The sequence below is a fragment of the Acomys minous genome (genome assembly GCF_964271855.1).
Source record: "Acomys minous genome assembly, chromosome: 3".
Classification (NCBI taxonomy): Eukaryota; Metazoa; Chordata; class Mammalia; order Rodentia; family Muridae; genus Acomys; species Acomys minous.
This window is the reverse complement of record NC_140485.1, coordinates 130,649,872-130,668,639: the sequence shown is the minus strand read 5'-3', so window position 1 is coordinate 130,668,639 and position 18,768 is coordinate 130,649,872. Positions and strand designations below refer to the sequence as shown.

The 18,768-nt window shown below is 42.7% G+C and overlaps 1 protein-coding gene across 3 annotated transcripts in view; it reads right to left on the bottom strand.

Annotated features, from left to right (window-relative positions):
- PCMT1 (protein-L-isoaspartate (D-aspartate) O-methyltransferase) overlaps nucleotides 1-18,768 on the bottom strand; it is a 35,867-nt gene that overhangs the window by 13,099 nt on the left and 4,000 nt on the right. For all 3 annotated transcript variants that reach the window (XR_014778413.1, XM_084778000.1, XM_084777999.1), the window contains exons 2-4: nucleotides 3,644-3,748; nucleotides 1,922-1,953; nucleotides 720-824 (exon numbers count right to left, since the gene is read on the bottom strand). Coding sequence is in view for 2 of the 3 variants with exons in the window: in XM_084778000.1 (XP_084634126.1) it covers nucleotides 720-824; nucleotides 1,922-1,953; nucleotides 3,644-3,748 (242 nt within the window). In the remaining variant the exon portion in view is untranslated. The remainder of the gene's footprint in view (nucleotides 1-719; nucleotides 825-1,921; nucleotides 1,954-3,643; nucleotides 3,749-18,768) is intronic.

Genomic DNA, 18,768 nt, shown 5'->3' with positions numbered 1-18,768 from the left:
TACAACTCTGGGCAGCCTCACCAATAAGCCTCTAGGGCTAAACACTGGAGCACAGCAAACAGGGCATTTGCCAGCTCCTCTGCTAAGGGGAAAGTTCTGCCTACACTCTTAAGAAACAGGTAAGATGGCTGAAAACCAGGCCTGCTCAGTTCTTTTCTGCCAGATGAGAACTTAGCAGGATGTAGCTTGAATCACTGGCTGCCATATTGGATCACAGGGTAGAGGCTGTCTAATCATAATGCTGACATGCAGAAAGATGAAGAGTAAACCCACACCCAGAGAGAAACCACTCATTAATAAAGCCTAGCCCAGCTGGGCATGGTGGCTACACCTTTCATCCCAGCACTTAGGAGACAGAGGCAGGTGGACCTCCATGAGTTCGAGGCCAGCCTGGGCTGCTTACTGAGTTTCAGGACAGCCAGAGCTATGTAGAGAGCGCCTGTGTCCAAAAACCAAAATAAAATAAAGCCTGGCCTTCAAAATTCAGCCAACATGAGGAGCCAGGGAGGCCCCTACCTAGGCTTTTCCATTAGATAAGCTAAAGCATTCTCTCTGAGAGCTACAATTTGGGTTCTATCACAATCATCTTAAATGACACATGCTAAAATTATCTTAATAGAACACAACCAAACAAAAAATCAAAACGACCATAAGAAGAAACCACAGCTAAGTCACATAATACATTTCTATTAGGATTCCAGGGAGAATAATGCTCTTACCATCCGGGCAAAGCAGGCAGTGAGGATTCCGCTTCCAGATCCTACATCAAGGGCTTTCGCACCTTCGTGCAACTGGTCAAACAGAAGTTCTAGTGCATACGCATGCTGCCGAAAGAAAAGTAACCACATATAGATTTCTTCTTGAAGTCCATATATACCTGGTATAAATATAGCTGGCAACTTTCTACCAAAGTTTCTACTAGTACCACCTATGAAGACAATGGAACATTCCGACACCACTGTAATTACAAAACATAGTTCTGTTGGATTAGACCTCCTATATTTAAAGTGCTCTGTAATTTTAGGTGAACTACTATATAAATTAAAATCTAAAGACAAAAGATTTAAAAGGATTTTCAGTGGAAAACCCTCAACCCCTTCCCACTGCCCCGTTTTATTCCCTGAAGGCAGCCAACATTTCCAGGTTCCTGTAATTTTTCTGGAAAAAATATTCACTGTTTATATACAAACAAGTATTGTTTCACTTATATTTGGGGAGAAATTTTAACACTTAAAAAGCTATGTGTTCTTTTTTAGGTTCAGACTGTATTTGTGTAAGAGCATTAGAACACATATCAATACTGAAAAGACTTAAGTTAGCTGCAATCTACTATAACAAAAGTGAAATAATGCTATCAAATATAGCTGCACAATAATAGCACTCTTCATAAAAGTCATACAAAGTGCTAGGTGACACAGTAGCCTTTGAGTCACTATGCTCATGTTAGTAACTTCCAATAAGCTCACTGGCTTACCAAGCCAACTGGTTGGAACTGTCCCTTGGTCTGCTGCTGGAGCCTGACTGCAGTGAACAGACATTTGTTCACATCATGCCAGGAAGAACCATACAGCAAGAAGCCACTGTACTATGTAAAATAGTCTCTCCCTTCCTTAACTTTTGCAATATTCTATTTCTGTGTCACTTAAACCTTTAATAATGGTAGCTTTTTAACAAAGAGAGTTCTTCTAAATACCAAGTATAAGATAAGACATTCAGGCAACCATAAGAGTGTACACCCGTAATCCAGCACTTGGGAGGCAGAGGCAGAGGCACAGTACCTCTCTAAAAGTTCCAGGCCAGCCTGCTCTACAAAGTGAGATACTGTCTCAAAAAAGAAAAGAAAAAAAAAGTTTATTACTCTTAGTAAAATGATCTCCTAAAATGTGACCTGTTTGTGAGAAAACGAATAAAGTTAACTCACCATATGAGGAGCGCTGATTGTTGCTTGGAAACCTGCAAGACAAGAAGAGAATATTGACAAACTCAGCTATAAGAACACAATATATAACGCATGGATCTCCTTTCCTAAGAGCCACACAATGTCTTTCACAATTCTTTTTCAATTTTGATGATCTTAAAGCAAACTCTGTTGGAAAACTAACATAGGTAGAAGTTAGAAAATACAATCACACCAAAGGCTGATGCACTCATCTAGTGAACCAGCCCCTCTGCTTCTAAAGATGCCTTCTGCACTGTCGGCTAACATGGCTGTTTGAGGCAAGGTCTCTCAGAGCCGGGGCTAGCCCTGCACTGACTATGTAGCTAGGGCAGGCCCTGGACTCCAGGCCTCCTGCCTTCACCTCCCACGTGCTAGTTTACAAGCGTCATGCCAGCCTGGGTGCTTCATTCCTGTCTTCCTTTCTTATTTTTTGAACTCAGCATCGTCCTGCCTCAGCCTCCCACGTAGCTGGGATTACAGGAAGGATTTCAATACACTGAGAATTGATAGGTTCTTTCTCATTCATTTTCTTCAGATTTATAAGAGGAAAAACGTTCATTAAGTATAATAAGACCTTTAGCAGAATTAATTTCACACTTAGGACAACAAACACTTCAGAGACTGGTAAACACTCCTACGTACTCCGCTGTTGCCATCCAGGGGTAAATCACTGTCTTGTGCTGGGCTTAGGCCATGTTTTTCTTCCTTCCGGTGTTACACTCTCAGGATTTATTTACCTGCTTCTGCCTCTGAAGCAGTTTTCACTGAGCGGTGGTAGCAGGTGCCTTCGGGGTTCAGAAGCTCCCCAGGATCTTCTTGCTGACTGTCACAGTGCTTCAAAAGAAGACATGGCAGCTGGCCCACAGAATCCTGAGGCACTTCTAAGCCTCAAAGGCGCCCACTGCCAAGGCCCAGCAGCTCAGCGAAACCTGCTTCAGGACAAGGAGTTAAGTGCGGGACTTTCTACAGACAAATGAAAGCCAAAGCATCCATGGGGCCAGCTAAGCAGAAACGCCAATGATTTAGTTACTCGTTCCCTTTAAATACTGGTATTAAAAAAACAATGAGAATGTGCAAATTCAAAACTAAGGATCCGGGGCTGGAGAGATGGCTCAGGGGTTAAGAGCACTGACTGCTCTTCCAAAGGTCATGCGTTCAATTGCCAGCAACTACATGGTGGCTCATAACCATCTATAACAAAATCTGGTGCAGAATGCTGCATATATAATAAACAAATAAATCTTTTTTAAAAAGCTAAGGATCTTTAATAAAACTTAGCACTCAGCTAAAACCCTCCCCCCGCCCCCTTTCTGAGACAGAGTTTCTCCATGTAACCCTGGCTATCCTGAAACTTGCTCAGAAAACCGGGCTGGCCTCAAACTCACAGAGATCCACCTGCCTCTGCTTCCCGAGTTCTGGGATTAAAGGCGTGCGCCACCACCAAAGCTCAACTAAAACCCTTAGGCTTTCATTAGTGTTTGTTTTTTCTTAAAATATTCCCAAACTTCTTGATTCACATAATGTATTTTTAAAATCAGAAAAAATGAATATTTTGTTACAAAGGGAAGGTTAGCATTACAAAACTGAGTGACAAAACTTCCATTAATGGAGTTATCATCCATATCTGTATGCTGTTCTTTCCTTAATCATAAAATTACAGAGTAACTGATGAAATGTGTGACTTTTTAGAAATATAACGCTTACCTATTGATTGTGGAGAATCCATGTAAGGGTTAGATTTTGCATAGTGGGAGCGGTCTGTAGCCAGCATCACTTCAAATACTTTATCTGTCTTGATGATTCCATTTTCTGAAATGAATGAGAGGACAGATACCTTAAGCAGATGTGACATCAGATGTATTTCAGAATTACCCTGGCTGCACTGCTGAGGTCAGAATGAAGCAGAAAAGACCACAAGTCCGCCATGATGCAGGCAGTGTCCCTGGGCTCTAATGTCAGCGGTCAGGATGGAGAACATGAGATGACTTCAGTTACACTAAACAGACAGTGCATGCGGAGCGGACTGAATGACAGAACTAGGGTGGAAGTGGAGAAACAGATTACAGTCACTCGATGATGTGACAAAACCTGGAAAGGCATCAGGGTGACTCGGGAGCTGGGGACCGATCACACACGAAAGAGTATTCAGCAATCAAGACACATGAAGCTGAGGTTCAGGAGAGTGTCCCGGGTTAGAAATTCATGTCTCCATTCACACACAAGGTAACCAGAGTCAAGGAAAAGTAGACAAGGAAGAGTACACAGAGAAGGCAAATAAAGCCAATGACGACAGTTGCAGCATAAAGCAGAGCCTGCAGCAGGAGGAGCTTGGCTAGGGGGCTCAAGCCAGTAAACCCCAACCTAGGGAAGAAAGAGAGCTGGTCACACGGATTCAAGGCCAGCCTGGTCCACCTAGAGAGTCCCAAGCTAGTCAATGCTACATAGTAAGAGCCTGTCTCAAAAAAGGAAACAAACACACAACAAAAGGACTAGCCACAGATGCAGGGGCATGGCTTACTGTTAAGAGTCCAAAAGAGGCTGGGCTTGGTGGCGCATGCCTTTAATCCCAGCACTCAGGAGGCAGAAGCTGGTGGACCGCTGTGAGTTCGAGGCCAGCCTGGTCTACAAATTAAGTCCAGGACAGCCAAGGCTACACAGAGAAACCCTATCTCAAACACCCCCCCCAAACAAAAAGAGTCCCAAAGAGCTCTATCTTTCAAGGAAAATAAGGTCAGTCGCATGGGCATTTGCTTTCCCCAGCAATTGGTTTTAACATTATATGTTAAAACTGCAGTGGGGTATGGTGGAACTTGCCTATAATCCCTCAGGGAGCAAAGACAGGTAGATCCCTCTGTGTTGAATGCTAGCCTGGTCTACACAGCTAGTTCAAAGTGAGACTGAATCTATAAAACCAGCCAAGTGAAGCAGAAAACCTTCAGTAACTCTCCTAAAGCCATGCTCATGGATACTCAAGCTCTTAGCTCTCTCTTCATGGTGTTCACCGGGTGCGGGACATGGCAGATCTGTCACCACAAGAGGACAAACAAAACAGTCTAGTTACAGACCCAAAAGCGCTAAGACTGAATGCATGGTGTTCACTCCGACACTTCTGGAGAAGTACAAGTTCCTTGCTGGTTTTGTTCTGGTCTTTTGAGACAGGGTCTTACTATGTCAGTCCATGGAGGTCTCAAACCTACTATCCTCCTGACTCACCCCCAGGAGCACCAAGATTACATAAATAAGCCAGCAAGTTCAGAATAAGTAAGATGTTTAAGCAAAACATGCTTTGCTTTGTTTGGCTATACTATAAATAGCTATTTTTAAATGAGACTTCAGTAAAAGTAACATGAGCAACTTGACTACTCATGCAAACTAACGTCATTTAATAGACAGCTGTGGAAATTCCAATTTCAGAAAGCCAACAGTACTCATACAGCTATTCCAAAAAGACCACAAAACAAAACCCTAAACTGGAGAGGAAGAAGGTGCAGAAACGAACAAATGTGACTTACAGCATCACTCTGCCAGGAAGAGACCACCACAGAAAAAGAAGCAAAGGACACAGATTATGCCCTGATGAAACCGACCCCGCCCCAACAAAAGGAAGTACTGTAGGAGACCCAGAGGGGGAACCTGGAATATTAGCACATAGAGGTGTTCCTTCAAGGGAAGGAACACTCTATCTGTTGTGCACCCAGAAGGCTGGAGCACGCGTACTTTCTACCTGGTGACCTCTATGACATCTGTGTGGTCAGAGACTTTCCCTAACTGTAAGCTTGTTTTTCTCAGTCATCTAAACAGCCTATCTTTATTGACTTCACAAAGAGTTCTGATGTAGTCATGTCTGACTTGTATTTATTTAGCTTACTTTATTTCTCAAGGAGATTTATGTATGCTTTGTTGTGCACTCAAGATTGAGTTAATCACCATCAGAATAATTTTCATCAAATTGTGCTATGCTTAAATATGCACAAAACAAACACTTGAAATCAGACTCTGGAAGTTTGAATCAGCACTGGCTACTGTGTTGACCCAAACTGCCCTCCTGCCTCCCTTAGCTCATCTCTCTGCAGCCTTTAAGGCCACCAAGACTGCTCCCTTTCCCCTTCCCCTGACAGGTGCACGTCTGGGTTTGGAAGATCACAGCACTGGCTTTAAGGAATGTCTTACAAGCAGTTGGTCTAAGGGTGCCAAGACCACTCAACAGTAAACGACTCTCCATGACTGATGCGTGACAACTATGGAGCCGCAGGCGAAAGGCTGAGCTCCAGCCTTCCCTTGTGCCATGTATAAAAATTAAGGGCAGATTTAAAAAACTAAATATAGAGCCAAGTGCGATGGCCCACATCGCTAATCCCAGAACTTGGGAAGCAGAGGCAAATGGATCTCTGTGAGTTTGAGACCAGTCTGGTCTTCAACACAGCAACGTGAAGCCAGGGCTACATAGAGAGACTGTTCCAAAACCAACAAAGCAAAAGGTAGAAACAATCAAAATGCCCACCAAAGGCTGAATGGCTATAAAATATGGTATGCCTGTGCACGCATTACTTAGCCACAAAACAGGATGAAGTATTAATTCCTAAAACATGGATGAAACTGAACATTTATGCTGAGTGAAAGAGGACAGTTATAAATTACTATATATTGTATGCCTTTAAATAAAATAGGCAAATCCATAGATAAAAAAGTAGATTAGTAGTTGCTTAAAGCTGAGGATATTAGACTAGGAAGATGAGACACGATGCCTTTCTAGATAATGAAACTACTAATGTCAACACAGCGGTAGTTGTATATCTCTGCAAACATAGCAGAACTCTTGAATGATATGATTTGAATAGATAAATTATACTCCATGGGATATACTGTAGTAACACTGTGTACAGAAAAAACACTTTTCTCTGTGTAGCCTTAGCTGTCCTGGACTTGCTTTGTAAACCAGATTAGCCTCAAACTCACAGAGATCCACCTTCCTCTGCCTCCCAAATGCTGGGATTACAGGCGTGTGACACCACATCTGGCTGGGGAAAAACATTTTAATGATGTGCCGCTCAATAGGGAGGGGCGGGGCTCCTAGGAGAAGAGGAGATGAAGGGAACGGAGCAGAATAAGCTTCTGATGAAAGCCGCTGCACCTTTTCTCTTCTCCCTCCCAGTTTTCACCTCAACCACTGACACCATTGCCTGCAAATCCCAGAGTTCCTGAGGGAGGCCTATCCACAAATGCCTCAAGACTGGACAAAAGAAAAAGTAAACTGGCCTCTAAAAAGAAAAGAAAGACCAAAACACCTCAGTGGAATGACACCACAGCTGGTTTGAAGCCCCCCAGAAAGTAAGCAATCCAAAAATAATCAACTTTAAAATATAGTTCAGAAAAACGATCCATTTTAAAGACAAAAGAAAACTGGACCTCAAGGCAGGTTAAAAAAAGGAAGAATAGGGTTTTTTAGAAAAGCTTTCAAAACAAAGCAAGAATGAAGCAGTTTTCAAGAAATTCAGCTGAAGACCATCCAAGGCATTGAGGGGTGACCACAGCATGCTGACCTCCAGAGCTCCAACCCCAGCAGAAGGCAGACACCCAGCCTACATGCCTTACAAGGCCCATCACTCCAGCAGAGGGCTGATCTAGCTGCCTAAGAGGCTACACTTCAAACTGGAGGGAGCCACAAATGGACACAGGGTACTTTTTTAGGTGCACACTTTTGCAAAGGGCACAACAGGAAGCATTTTGGGATGTGCTGGCCATTTGGACTCAGCTGCTGCAGTGGGGCAAGAACAGCCATAGACACAGTGAAAGCGTGTGCCCTTGTCTCCATAAATGTTTATAAAACCTGGAATCGGCCCAAATTTGGTCAGAGAGCTGTTAATACTTTACCCCTACCATTCTGGTTTGTTTTTGTTTTTGTTTGTTTTGTTTTTGCAAGCCAGGGTTTTTCTGTGTAGCCTTGGGTATCCTGGACTCACTCTGCACACCAAGCTGGCCTCGAACTCAGAGATTCCCACTGCCTCTGCCTCCCTGAGTGCTGGGATTACAGGCACACGAGACTGTGACCGGCTTTCCTCTGTCTTAATTATGATTCAGTGATTGCTGTGAATTATATATTTGTCACATTTCTAGAATTGTATATTTAAATTGGTGAGTAAATTTTGATTCAATTGAAGTGCAAGCTGAGGATTCTATTCCAAGTCAGTCCTTCACCTATCAAGGCTATGGGAAAATGTCTTGAATGTGCAAGAATTTAAGAATGGTGAACACACAACTCTTACAGCTTCTTAAACCATGGGTTGCAAACCCTGTAACTACAGAGGTTAAGGAGATGGGGCAAACAGTAAAATGTTTCCAACAACGTAAAGGGGGCTGGAGAAATGGATGAGTAGTTCAAAGTACCTGCTGCTCTTCCAAAGGACCCTAGTTCAGTTATCAGCACCAGTATCAGATGGCTAACCAAGATACATTAAATAATTTTCTTATTTTTGGCAATCTATGACATATAATACCACCACTGTGCAGAAATATTTCTTTCAAATAGTAATTTGTCTTTAGATGTGCAAAAAGAGTAATGTGCTGTTTGATTTGCATGTATAGAGTAATCAGAGTTTAAACATGCAATTTTCATTAGCCTTTTTCAAATAGTGAACAGCTTGCAAACCACCCATACTCATCTGCTTGCAATCTTAGGGTACAAAGACCCTAATTAATTAACTATAAAAATGGCTATTGTGGGTCCAAATATACAGCTGATCCAAGTAAGACATTATTAGAATTTTAAAGGCAAATGTAACAGATCTAAATTATAAGCCAAATTTTTAAAAGTTTGAAAAACTAAGGACCACATTAAGAATGTATACATTTTTCTTTCCAACTTGAGGTGTAGAAAGGGACAGAAGGTGGATCAAATTGAAGGGGGGAAATCATAAATTATTACACAAGAGGCTGGAGTGTGTGTGTTTGGGTGTGTGTGCCTTTAACCTCAGCACTTAGGAGGCAGAGGCAGGAGGATCTCTGTGAGTTTTGAGGACAGCCTGTTCTATTTAGTGAGCTCCAGAACAGTCAGGACAACATAGTGAGACCCTGCTTCAAAAACTACATTATCACAAAAGCATCATGACTTGTACAGTAATTAAACTAAAGTGAGGTATAATTCCAAGCAGACAGCAAGACTATAAGAAGAGAGAAGGTTTGTTTTTTGGTTTGGTTTGGTTTTGGTTTTTCAAGACAGGGTTTCTCTGTGTAGCCCTGGCTGTCCTGGATTCACTCTGGAGACCAGGCTAGCCTCAAACTCACAGAAATTCACCTGCCTCTGCCTCCTGAGTGCTGGGATTAAGGCGTGTGCCACCACCGCCCCCTAAAGGAAGATATTTTATGCTTACTCTCAGAAGGATAGGTCTGTGATACTGGATGCAGTATACAGAGCAGGGAACAAAACCAAAACTCACAACAAACTACACTGCTGCAAAGTGTTGACATGGCCTGGAATAGTGATAATCACTTGCTTCTAATTTTTAAAGTTGGCAGAACATACTTACTCAATTTTCAGAATAAAATGTTATTAACTTTAGTAAACAAATTGTTATTAAATTGGGAAGTTGAGACTGAGAACTTGCTTATATCCTTTCTTTAAAAATGGAAGGGAGTGGGCTAGAGATGGCTCAGTGGTTAAGAGTGTGTGCTGCTTTTCCAGAGGACCTGAGTTCAGTCCCAGCACCCTCATCAAGCAGCTCACAACTGCATGTAACTCCAGCTGCAGATGCTCTGATATCCTCTTTTGCCCTCCTCAGGCACATGCACCCACACACATAGACACACAATAAGAAATAAAATTTTAAACCAACTGAGGTGGTGCACACCTGTAATCCCAGCACTCAAGGAGCAGAGACAGGAGGATCTCCATGAGTTTGAGGCCAGCCTAGTCTACAAGACAGCCAAGGCTACACAGAAAAACCCTGTCTCAAAAAAACAAAAACTAGAAAGAAAGGGGAAAAAAAGGAAGGAAAGAAGGAAGGGAAAGAAAGAAAGAGGGAGGACCAAGAAGTAGTGTCAGATTACAGACCATACATAAAAAAATATGAAAGTATGTAACTTAAAATGGCAGGCTCGGAGCACAGTGATGGAGCATTTGTCCAGCACATTAGGGGCCCTAGATTCGATCCCATCACCATTAAAACAGTTACGGAGATAAACACAAAGAGAAACTAGGGATTATGATGTAACTAGGTGGGGGCAGGGAGAGGTTAGCCATTCTCATCCAAATGACAAGCCACAGCTGATATCCAAAAGTAATACAATATGGAACATCAGTTTAATAGTATGGTTAGAAACAATAAAAAATCTTTTTAAAGGGGTCAGTGACATTACTCAGTGGGTAAAGGGCCCTGCCACCAAATGCGACCACCTAATGTCCATCCCTGGGTAGTCTTGCCACAGGTCTAAAACAACAGGGACAATCGAATATGATCTGAGATCTTCAAAACTGTACACCAGAATATGTGCCCTCTTTAAAGGTGGCAAAATAGCCACTGGGCATAATGTCCTCGTTCCTGCCACAAACAGAATCTGCCTAAAAATGGGCAACTTAGATGCAGGCAGAGTCAACGGCCGCACTCTGCCAAGTCAGGGTAAGCAAGTCCTCAATAGTTCCTGCCCTGCGAACAAGCCTGGCAGAGATATTGGGCCAGAAAGCTGAAGATGAGGCTCCAATGCTATAAAGTGTATTGGGTGACTGGTCAGGCAGTAAACTGTCTTAAGTCAATTTATACATTTTGGAAGCTGCTAACTCACACTGCTGGTTCACTCAGTAATTTAAGTTTTATTCCTTCTCAAGTCTCTGAGGAGTATTGAAGACAAGATAGTAGAGTTTTACAACCAAGCTTAGTTGGTTAGGGGACAAGATTGTTTTAGGTCAAGATAAAGAAGTTAAGTTATTAGAGTTGAAATAGGTTAAATATTGATTCTCATTCAGAAACTTAGACCCAACAAGACAGGAAAAACACTTGCTTCAAACGAGACAAATGCAGATGGCCAAGTCACTATGAATGTAACATGTATAGAACTCATTATTCTCATGACATGGTTCTCCCTGCTGTGTGTAGTTTGTCTTATACACATGTAATAAAATAAAAAATAATAAAAAATAAAGGAAAAAATACAATAAATTAAATTGAAAAAGAATATATGCCCTTACACAAATTATCTTGGGTACATATTTAAACAAGAAAAAGTTGGCTAATATAAATTGGTATTACAATGTAGGACTGCTGACTACAGCTATACCTGAAATGATGCAATACAATTGGACCTGTCTTGGGAAGAATCTGAAAGCCGGAAGAAGCACAGACATGAAAGCACAGTTTAGCGTAAGGTTCTGGCAGAGGCTCAGGACTGGAATACAGATTGGGAAACAGCAAGTGCTATGCCAACAAGGTTCTCATGGAGATGACTCTATTGGCAAATGGGCTAAACATCACCTTTGCTAACCCGTGGGAAACAGCTGGACTACATTTTATCATACCCTGAGACTGCGGGAGCCTGAGCTTAAAGACAGCATACCAAGATACCTTGTAGAGAAAATGCTAGACCAAAAGCAGCATTCAGGCTCTGGCATGAATATTACCAGCTGAATGCTTTTAGCCAAATTTATAGTGAGAAGTAGGAGTAAAAAGAACAGAGCAGAATAATTTGAGAAACTTGTGATTTGGCCAGAAGAAACACCTATAAAAGGTGCAGTTGCTAAAAGGATGGCCACTACTTAAAGGAAGCCAGTGCTCTGCATCAGAACGATATGCACATGGGGAATCAGTAAGACCCCACTCATTACAGTGAAAATTGTATTTTAAAAACTGTCCAAGCAGAGCTGGAGCAAAAAAGAAAAAAAACAAAAACAAAAACAAAAAAACAACTAATGTCTGTGGAGCTGGAGCTCCGTTGGCAAGATGCCTGCCCTGCAAGCACAAGGGCCTAGGTCTAATCCCCAGAACCCAAGAGGGGAAGAAAAAAAACAAAAAACAAAAAAGCCAGGCATGGTGACCTGTGGCTGTAATCCCACAGGAAGGCAGAGACAAGTAAACCCCTGGGGCTCAATGGCTAGCCAACCTAGCCCACTTTGTGACTTCCTGGCCAGTGACCGAACCTGCCTCAGAAAAAAAAGTAGACATGTAGTAACACCCAAGGTGGTCCTCTCATCTCCACATGCATATACACATACATGTAGCCACACCCATATATATTGTACTCGCTCTCTCTTTCACTCCCCCCCTCTCTCTCTGTCTCTCTCTCTCTCCCCCTCCCTCCCTCCCCTCCTCCACTCCAATCAGACAAACACAAATAACACATAAAAGTTTTTTAAAAGAATAGAAGAAAAAGCTGGGTGTGGTGCTGCACGCCTGCAATCCCAGCACTCGGAAGCTGAGGCAGATAGATCTGGATCGCTGTGAGTTTGAGGCCAACCTGGTCTACAAAGCGAGTCCAGGACATCCATGGCTACACAGAAAAACCTTGACTCAAAAAACCAAAGGGGGCGGGGAGAGAGAGAGAGAGAGAGAGAGAGAGACAGACCTAGGACACCATGCTTACCCAGTACCGCTTTAGGAATCATTTTGTTTGCAACCATCAAGACCCAAGAGGCCATGACAGTAGTGGTCCCACTGTGCACAGAGGCAGATCTTGACATTATCCTTATGATTGTTTTCCAGGCATTGAGAATGCCAAGTTAGGGCCTGGAGAGATGTCTCAGTAGTTAAGATCACTTTGCTGCTCCTGCAGAGGACACAGGTGTGGGTCCCAGCACCCACATACAACTCACAGTGTCTCTAACTCTTGTAACAGAAGATGTGAAACCCAGGCAAGATGGTGTTGGCACATGCCTTTAAGTCCAACACTCTGGAGGCAGAGGCAGGCAGATCTCTGTGAGTTCGAAGCAAGGCCCCTCTACAGAGCTAGTTTCAGGTAATCTAGGGTTACACAAAGATACCCTGTCTCAAAAAAACAAAACAAACAAAAAGATCTGAAACGCATTTTTGGATTATATAGGCCCACTATGGTGCACATACATGCATACATACATATATGTGTGTTTGTGTATGCATACAAAATACTCATTAAGTAAACAAATATTCTTTTTAAAGAATGAAAATTATGTTTGTGTATGCATACAAAATACTCATTAAGTAAACAAATATTCTTTTTAAAGAATGAAAATTATGTAATGGTACAGATAGCTCCTAAGAACACAGAGAAAAACATAGGAAGCCAGGCAATGTGTGACAGACTTAAAGGCCCCTGTAAGGAGCCCTGACCTATGTAAAAATAGTGAGGGTGAGGGAGTGAAGTGTAGGATGCAGTGAGGAAGCAGGGATCAACATGGAACACCTGCCAGAGACTACTATAGGTGGTATATATATATCCTGTCTGAAAGAGTGACAAACTAAAAACTGTAGGTGGGGCTACTCAAACTCTCGGTGTCCACATTTTGTTAGGGAGCATCCTGAACACCAGGCACAGAGTTCAGGGATTTTGTTTGCCCTGCTGGGGGGAGGGGGTTGGCCTTGGTTTTGTCTCATCCCATCTTTCTAAGTCCCAATTACTCCCTCCTGGAATGTAAATGCATGCCTTTGCTTGTCCCACTACTGTTTTTTAGAAGGTGATATGTGCTTTTGTTATCTTACAAGGACTCAGAGCTAAAGTCTGTCTTGGGTCTCAAGAGACTTTGGAGTTCTGAGCATTGGTCTCCAGAACAGTGAAGATTAGGAACTCTCAGAGAAGAATGAAATGTATTTTTTTAAGGGGGACATGAGCCTTGGGGAGCCAGAGGCAATGTTGGTGTGATGTATTTTGATGCTAATTAATAAAAGGCAGTTACACCTGAGCAGGGCATATGAGATAGGTGTGGCTAAGGTTCCAGGGCGTGGAGAGACAGAGATTCTTGGGAAGAGAGACTGGAGGAGAAGAGAGGAGAAGGAGGCCACCATGGGTTAGACAGAAGAGAAGCACATGGCCGGTGCGGAGGGAGATTTGGCCCAGATGAAGAACATTAGCAAGTGTATGGGTTATGGATGGGAGGTAGCTTGGTAGAAATTATTAGAAGCAGATGGCATGGGATTGGAGCAGGTATCCCATACCTACCCCACTATGGGAAGTAGTTTAGAGGATTAATATCTGCCCTGCCCCAGGTTAACTAAGGCTATTTTAAAATATAACAGATGTCTGTGTCTTGATTGATTGCTAGCGTGTTTTAAAATACTGTTGTAATCATAATTATAGGCATAATAATAAACATTATTAGGCCATACTGGTGAATTAACAACAGACAGAATGCTATAGTTTGGGTCAGCAAGTTCCCCCCAAAATCTTGGTCCCAGCTTGGCAACTGTGTGAAGTGGTAGAAACCTCAGAAGTGGGGATCAGTCGGAAGTCTTCTGATCATTGGTACTTGAAGAATGGTGGGACCCATTCTTTGTCTCTCACTGCCTGGCCACGAACTCACATGCCTTTGCCATAATGTGCTGCCTTACCACAGCCTTACCACAGACCCAGAGCAAGAGCCGAACAATCATGGACCAACACTTCCAAATCAAACCCAAAGCACCTCTGCTCTTTATAACTGATTATCTCATGAACGCTAACAGGACTAGAAAGCTAACAATAAAAACACAGTAAAGGGTAGTCATTTGATGGCATCTGAAGGACTGCAGGGGCGGGGGGATGGAAACATTTTTATGGGATACAAGGAAACCTTGGAGAAACAAGAAGGACCAGTGTAGGTGTGAATTAGACAGATTTCAAACTTGGTAAGACTTTCTCCAAACTCATGATGAAGTTACAGCCCACCGGCTGAGGACGCAGCTCAATGGTAGAGTACTTCACATAGGAAAGCTTGAGTCTGATTACCTGCACCAAAAGGAGGAGGAGGAGGAGGGGGGAGTGAAGTGAAGCTGTCTCAAAAAAAAAATACTATCCCATTTTCTTAGTTTATACGAGTTAGACGTGAGCTGGGCAATAGTGGCGCTCATCTTTAATCCCAGCACTCAAGAGGCAGAAGCAGGCAGATCTCTGTAAGTTCGAGGCTAGCCTGATCTACAAGGACAATAAGGGCTACACAAAGAAACCCTGTCTTGACACCCCCCAAAAAATTAGTAGCCACTAATAATTTATCTTGTATTTCTTTTTCAAGTATCAACAACAAGCTAACAAAATTTTCATCTTTACTTTTCATCCAGAATGGTTAAATGAGGCAGAAGTTAACTAAAACTCAAAACACACTGAGGATAGGAAGTCAAAGAGACTAGGTTTAAAGTTGCACTATAATCAAAATAGGTTATGTAACAGCGAGCAAAGCAAAGTGTGTTATCGAAGCACCAGATGTTATTCAAGCAGACACTGTTGTCCTCTATACCTGTCGGTCTTAGCTGGTCTGCAAAAGTGAACTGGTTCAACATCACTTTCCAAAAAAGGCTATGCTTCTGGGACTCTTTTTCATCCATATGTGAAAGTAGGTAACACTGGCAGTTAGTATCAAAATGCTTGCTTCTTTAAACAGATACCGAGGCTCACAGGCAAACACTGGGCAAAGCATAGGGAGCCTTGTGGAAAAGTGGGGGAAGGAAAGGACCTGGAGGTGACAGGAGCGCCACAAGACGACCCACAGAGCCAACAGCCAGGGCCCAGTGTGCCTTGTGGAGACTCAAGGACCAACCAAGGACCACGCAGAGACTGGACCTAGGCCTCCTACACAGATGTAGCCTATGGGCAGCTCAGGCTTCGTGTGGGTCCCCTACTAAGGGGGGCAGGGGCTGTCTCTGACATGGACTCTGTTGCCTGCTTTTTGATCATTTCCCCCGGTGGGGCTGCCTCACCAGGCCACAGGGAAGAGGATGAGCTCAGTCATGATGCCACTTGATGAGCTGGGGGGGGGGGGAGTTGGTTGGGGGGGGGGGCTCTACTTTTCTGAGGACTAGGGGAAGGGAGGACTAGTGGGGGACCAGGAGGAGAGGAGGGAGGGGGCTATGTTCAGAATGTAAAGTGAATAAATAATTAATTAAATAGAACAGAAAAAAGTGCTTCCTTCTTTGTCTGGCTCCTGAAACGTACATACTCCATAGCATTACATAATCTTTAATGCTATGAAATCACACAATCTTGGATTTGAAATATTCCTCTGAGAACTAGTGCATATTCAAAGCTGACAGCAAATCCCTCTGCAGCGTCCCTTATCATTTGGTCAGCCATCCTCTGCTCGGCACACCCAGTGAAAGAAAGCCTCATCACACAAAGCAAAAACACTTTTTTTTTCTTTTTCAAGATAGGGTTTCTCTGTGTAGCCCTGGCTGTCTTGAAACTCACTCTGTAGACCAGGCTGGCCTCAAACTCAGTAGATCTGCCTGCCTCTGTCTCCTAAGTGCGGGGATTAGAGGCGGCCACCACTACTATGTACTTTTTTTTTTTTTAATGAGTTCAAATCAGTCACCTGCTTCGACCCTCTTTTACATATTTCTTCCAGTATTTAATTATTCCTTAAAACCTTCACTATGCTAAACTGGACACTTCAGCCCATTAAAGCACCATCTACTATGCCATCACATGTGTCCAGTGATCCTTGGTTTCACTGACACCTTTAAAAGCACCTCAGTCAGAAAACACAAACACATAACAGTACAACGCAAATTTCTCCTCCCACAGCTAAATTTCACTTTAAGTACAATGTAAGAGAGCCAGTCATCTAGACCCTGTAGACCTTTCTGCGACAGAGAGCATGCTGTATATCTGTACTTCTTAGCAGGGTAGCTACTAATTCTTGGCTGTTACACCTACAGAACTACAAATTTAATTCAGCTTTACTCAAATTAAACATAAGTGGATACACACTAATTTTTTGGTATAGTACAGAGAACTAAATTCTCATTCTCATGCATGCCAGACACACACTCTACCACTGAGCAACATCCCCCGGCCACCTAATACTATAATTTTAAATAATGAAAAGTTAAATATTGGGCAAGCTTGGATTCAGGCAGAGAGGATGGCCAAACTCTGCTAAGACAGGGTAAGCAAGTCCTCAATAACGAGTCCTCAATAGTTCCTGCCTCACAAATATTTCTGCCAGATAAACTGGGCCAGAAGGCTGAAGATGATGCTCCAATGTTATAGAAAGTTTTGGGTGACTGTTCAGGCAGCAAACTGTCTCTGTCATCTTCTCATTTTGGAAGCTGCTAACCTGCACTCCCAGTATACTCAGGTAATCAATTTTATTCCTTCTCAAGTCTCTGATGAGGTTGAAGAACAGATAGTTTACTTTTACAATTAAGCTTAGATGTTTATGGGTTAAGATGTTTTTAGGTCTAGATAGATGTTTTAAGTTGATAATGATGAGATAAGATAGATATTGATTTACATTCAGAATTTTAGACACACCATGATACGGAAATGTTTTCTTCAAGGCTACCAAATATAAATAGCCAAAACACTATGCATCTAACACTTATATAATTCCTGACTGTTTTATGGTTCTTCTTGCTGTAGGTAGTTTATTGTATGTGTGCATAATAACCCATATGTATATGTACAAAATTTTAATGGAATTATGATAAAAAGAAAAAAGCTAAATATTGTTCTATGTACATACCATGAGTTACTAATTTCTGCCAATAACGCTAACGTGAGATGACTCAGTGAGTAAAGTGCTTACTGTCGGACAACCTGAGTTGGATAGTTGGGACCTATGCAAAGGAGGAGGAGGGAGGCCAGAACTGACTCTTAAAGTTGTCCTCTGACCTACACACACGCACACACTAAAATAGTTGCCCTTTCTCAGGCTCTTATGAGCTGGTTATGGTTCTCCACTGTGCATGTAAGGAGTAAAGGGCTGTGGAGACAAAGTGTTATATGCACTCGCTACACTACTAAGCAAGCATGGGTGCTGTGAATGGATCAGAAATCCACTGTGTTTGCAAAGGTAACATTAGGGCCAGGCATGGCGCTACACACCTGTAAACCTAGTGCTCATTTGCAAACATCTTACGTTTGAGGCCATCCTGGAATATAGTGTGTTCATAAGACCTAACTCTAAAAAGAGGGCAGGAGTCTTGGGATACAGCCCAGTGGCGAGTGCACTCACTCAGCATGCATGAGGCCCTAGATTCAATCCCCAGTCAGGAGGGTGGCAAGCTGAGCTCAGTCTCAATTACAAAGCAAGTTTGAGAACAGTTGAGGCTACCTGAGAAGCTTTCAAAACACCAAAAACCAAAACAAAACCAAACCAGAAACAACATGTTTTTAGGACCCAGTAACTATGAATTATCATAATCTTATATATTCAAATATCAATAAAAGCCTCTACTTGGGTATGCCATAGTATATCAAATCTGTTCTTTCTTTCCAAATAAATTCCTGATCTCCTCCTCTCCCTGAAAAAAACAAACCAAAATTGGCTGTTCACTCACTTATTTCCAACTCAGAAAATGGCCAAACATCCCAGCTGCCACGTTTAAAACTTTGGTGTCATATACCTTACTTGTCCCTGGTCTTTTTCCCAAACCTCATATCCAAACCCAGCACTTGCAGGTCCTCCGTCTGAGCTGCTCATACCTCAGCTCTACCCTGAGGGCTGCTCTCGCCCTCCACCAAATCTTTGCTCAGAGAATGACTTAGTGAGGCTTTCTCTCCTGCAACCACAAACTAATGCTTTGACAATGGTCATCCTGCGAGGTTCTATTTACTTTACTTAGCTGCTCAGTGTAGAAGAAAAGGTGTTTGTTTTGCTCTCCCTCTATGCCTTGTGACGTGGGGGGCATCGAAGGTACCCCCCAAACTGGGTGCAGTGCCAAGTGCCTACAGGCCAATTA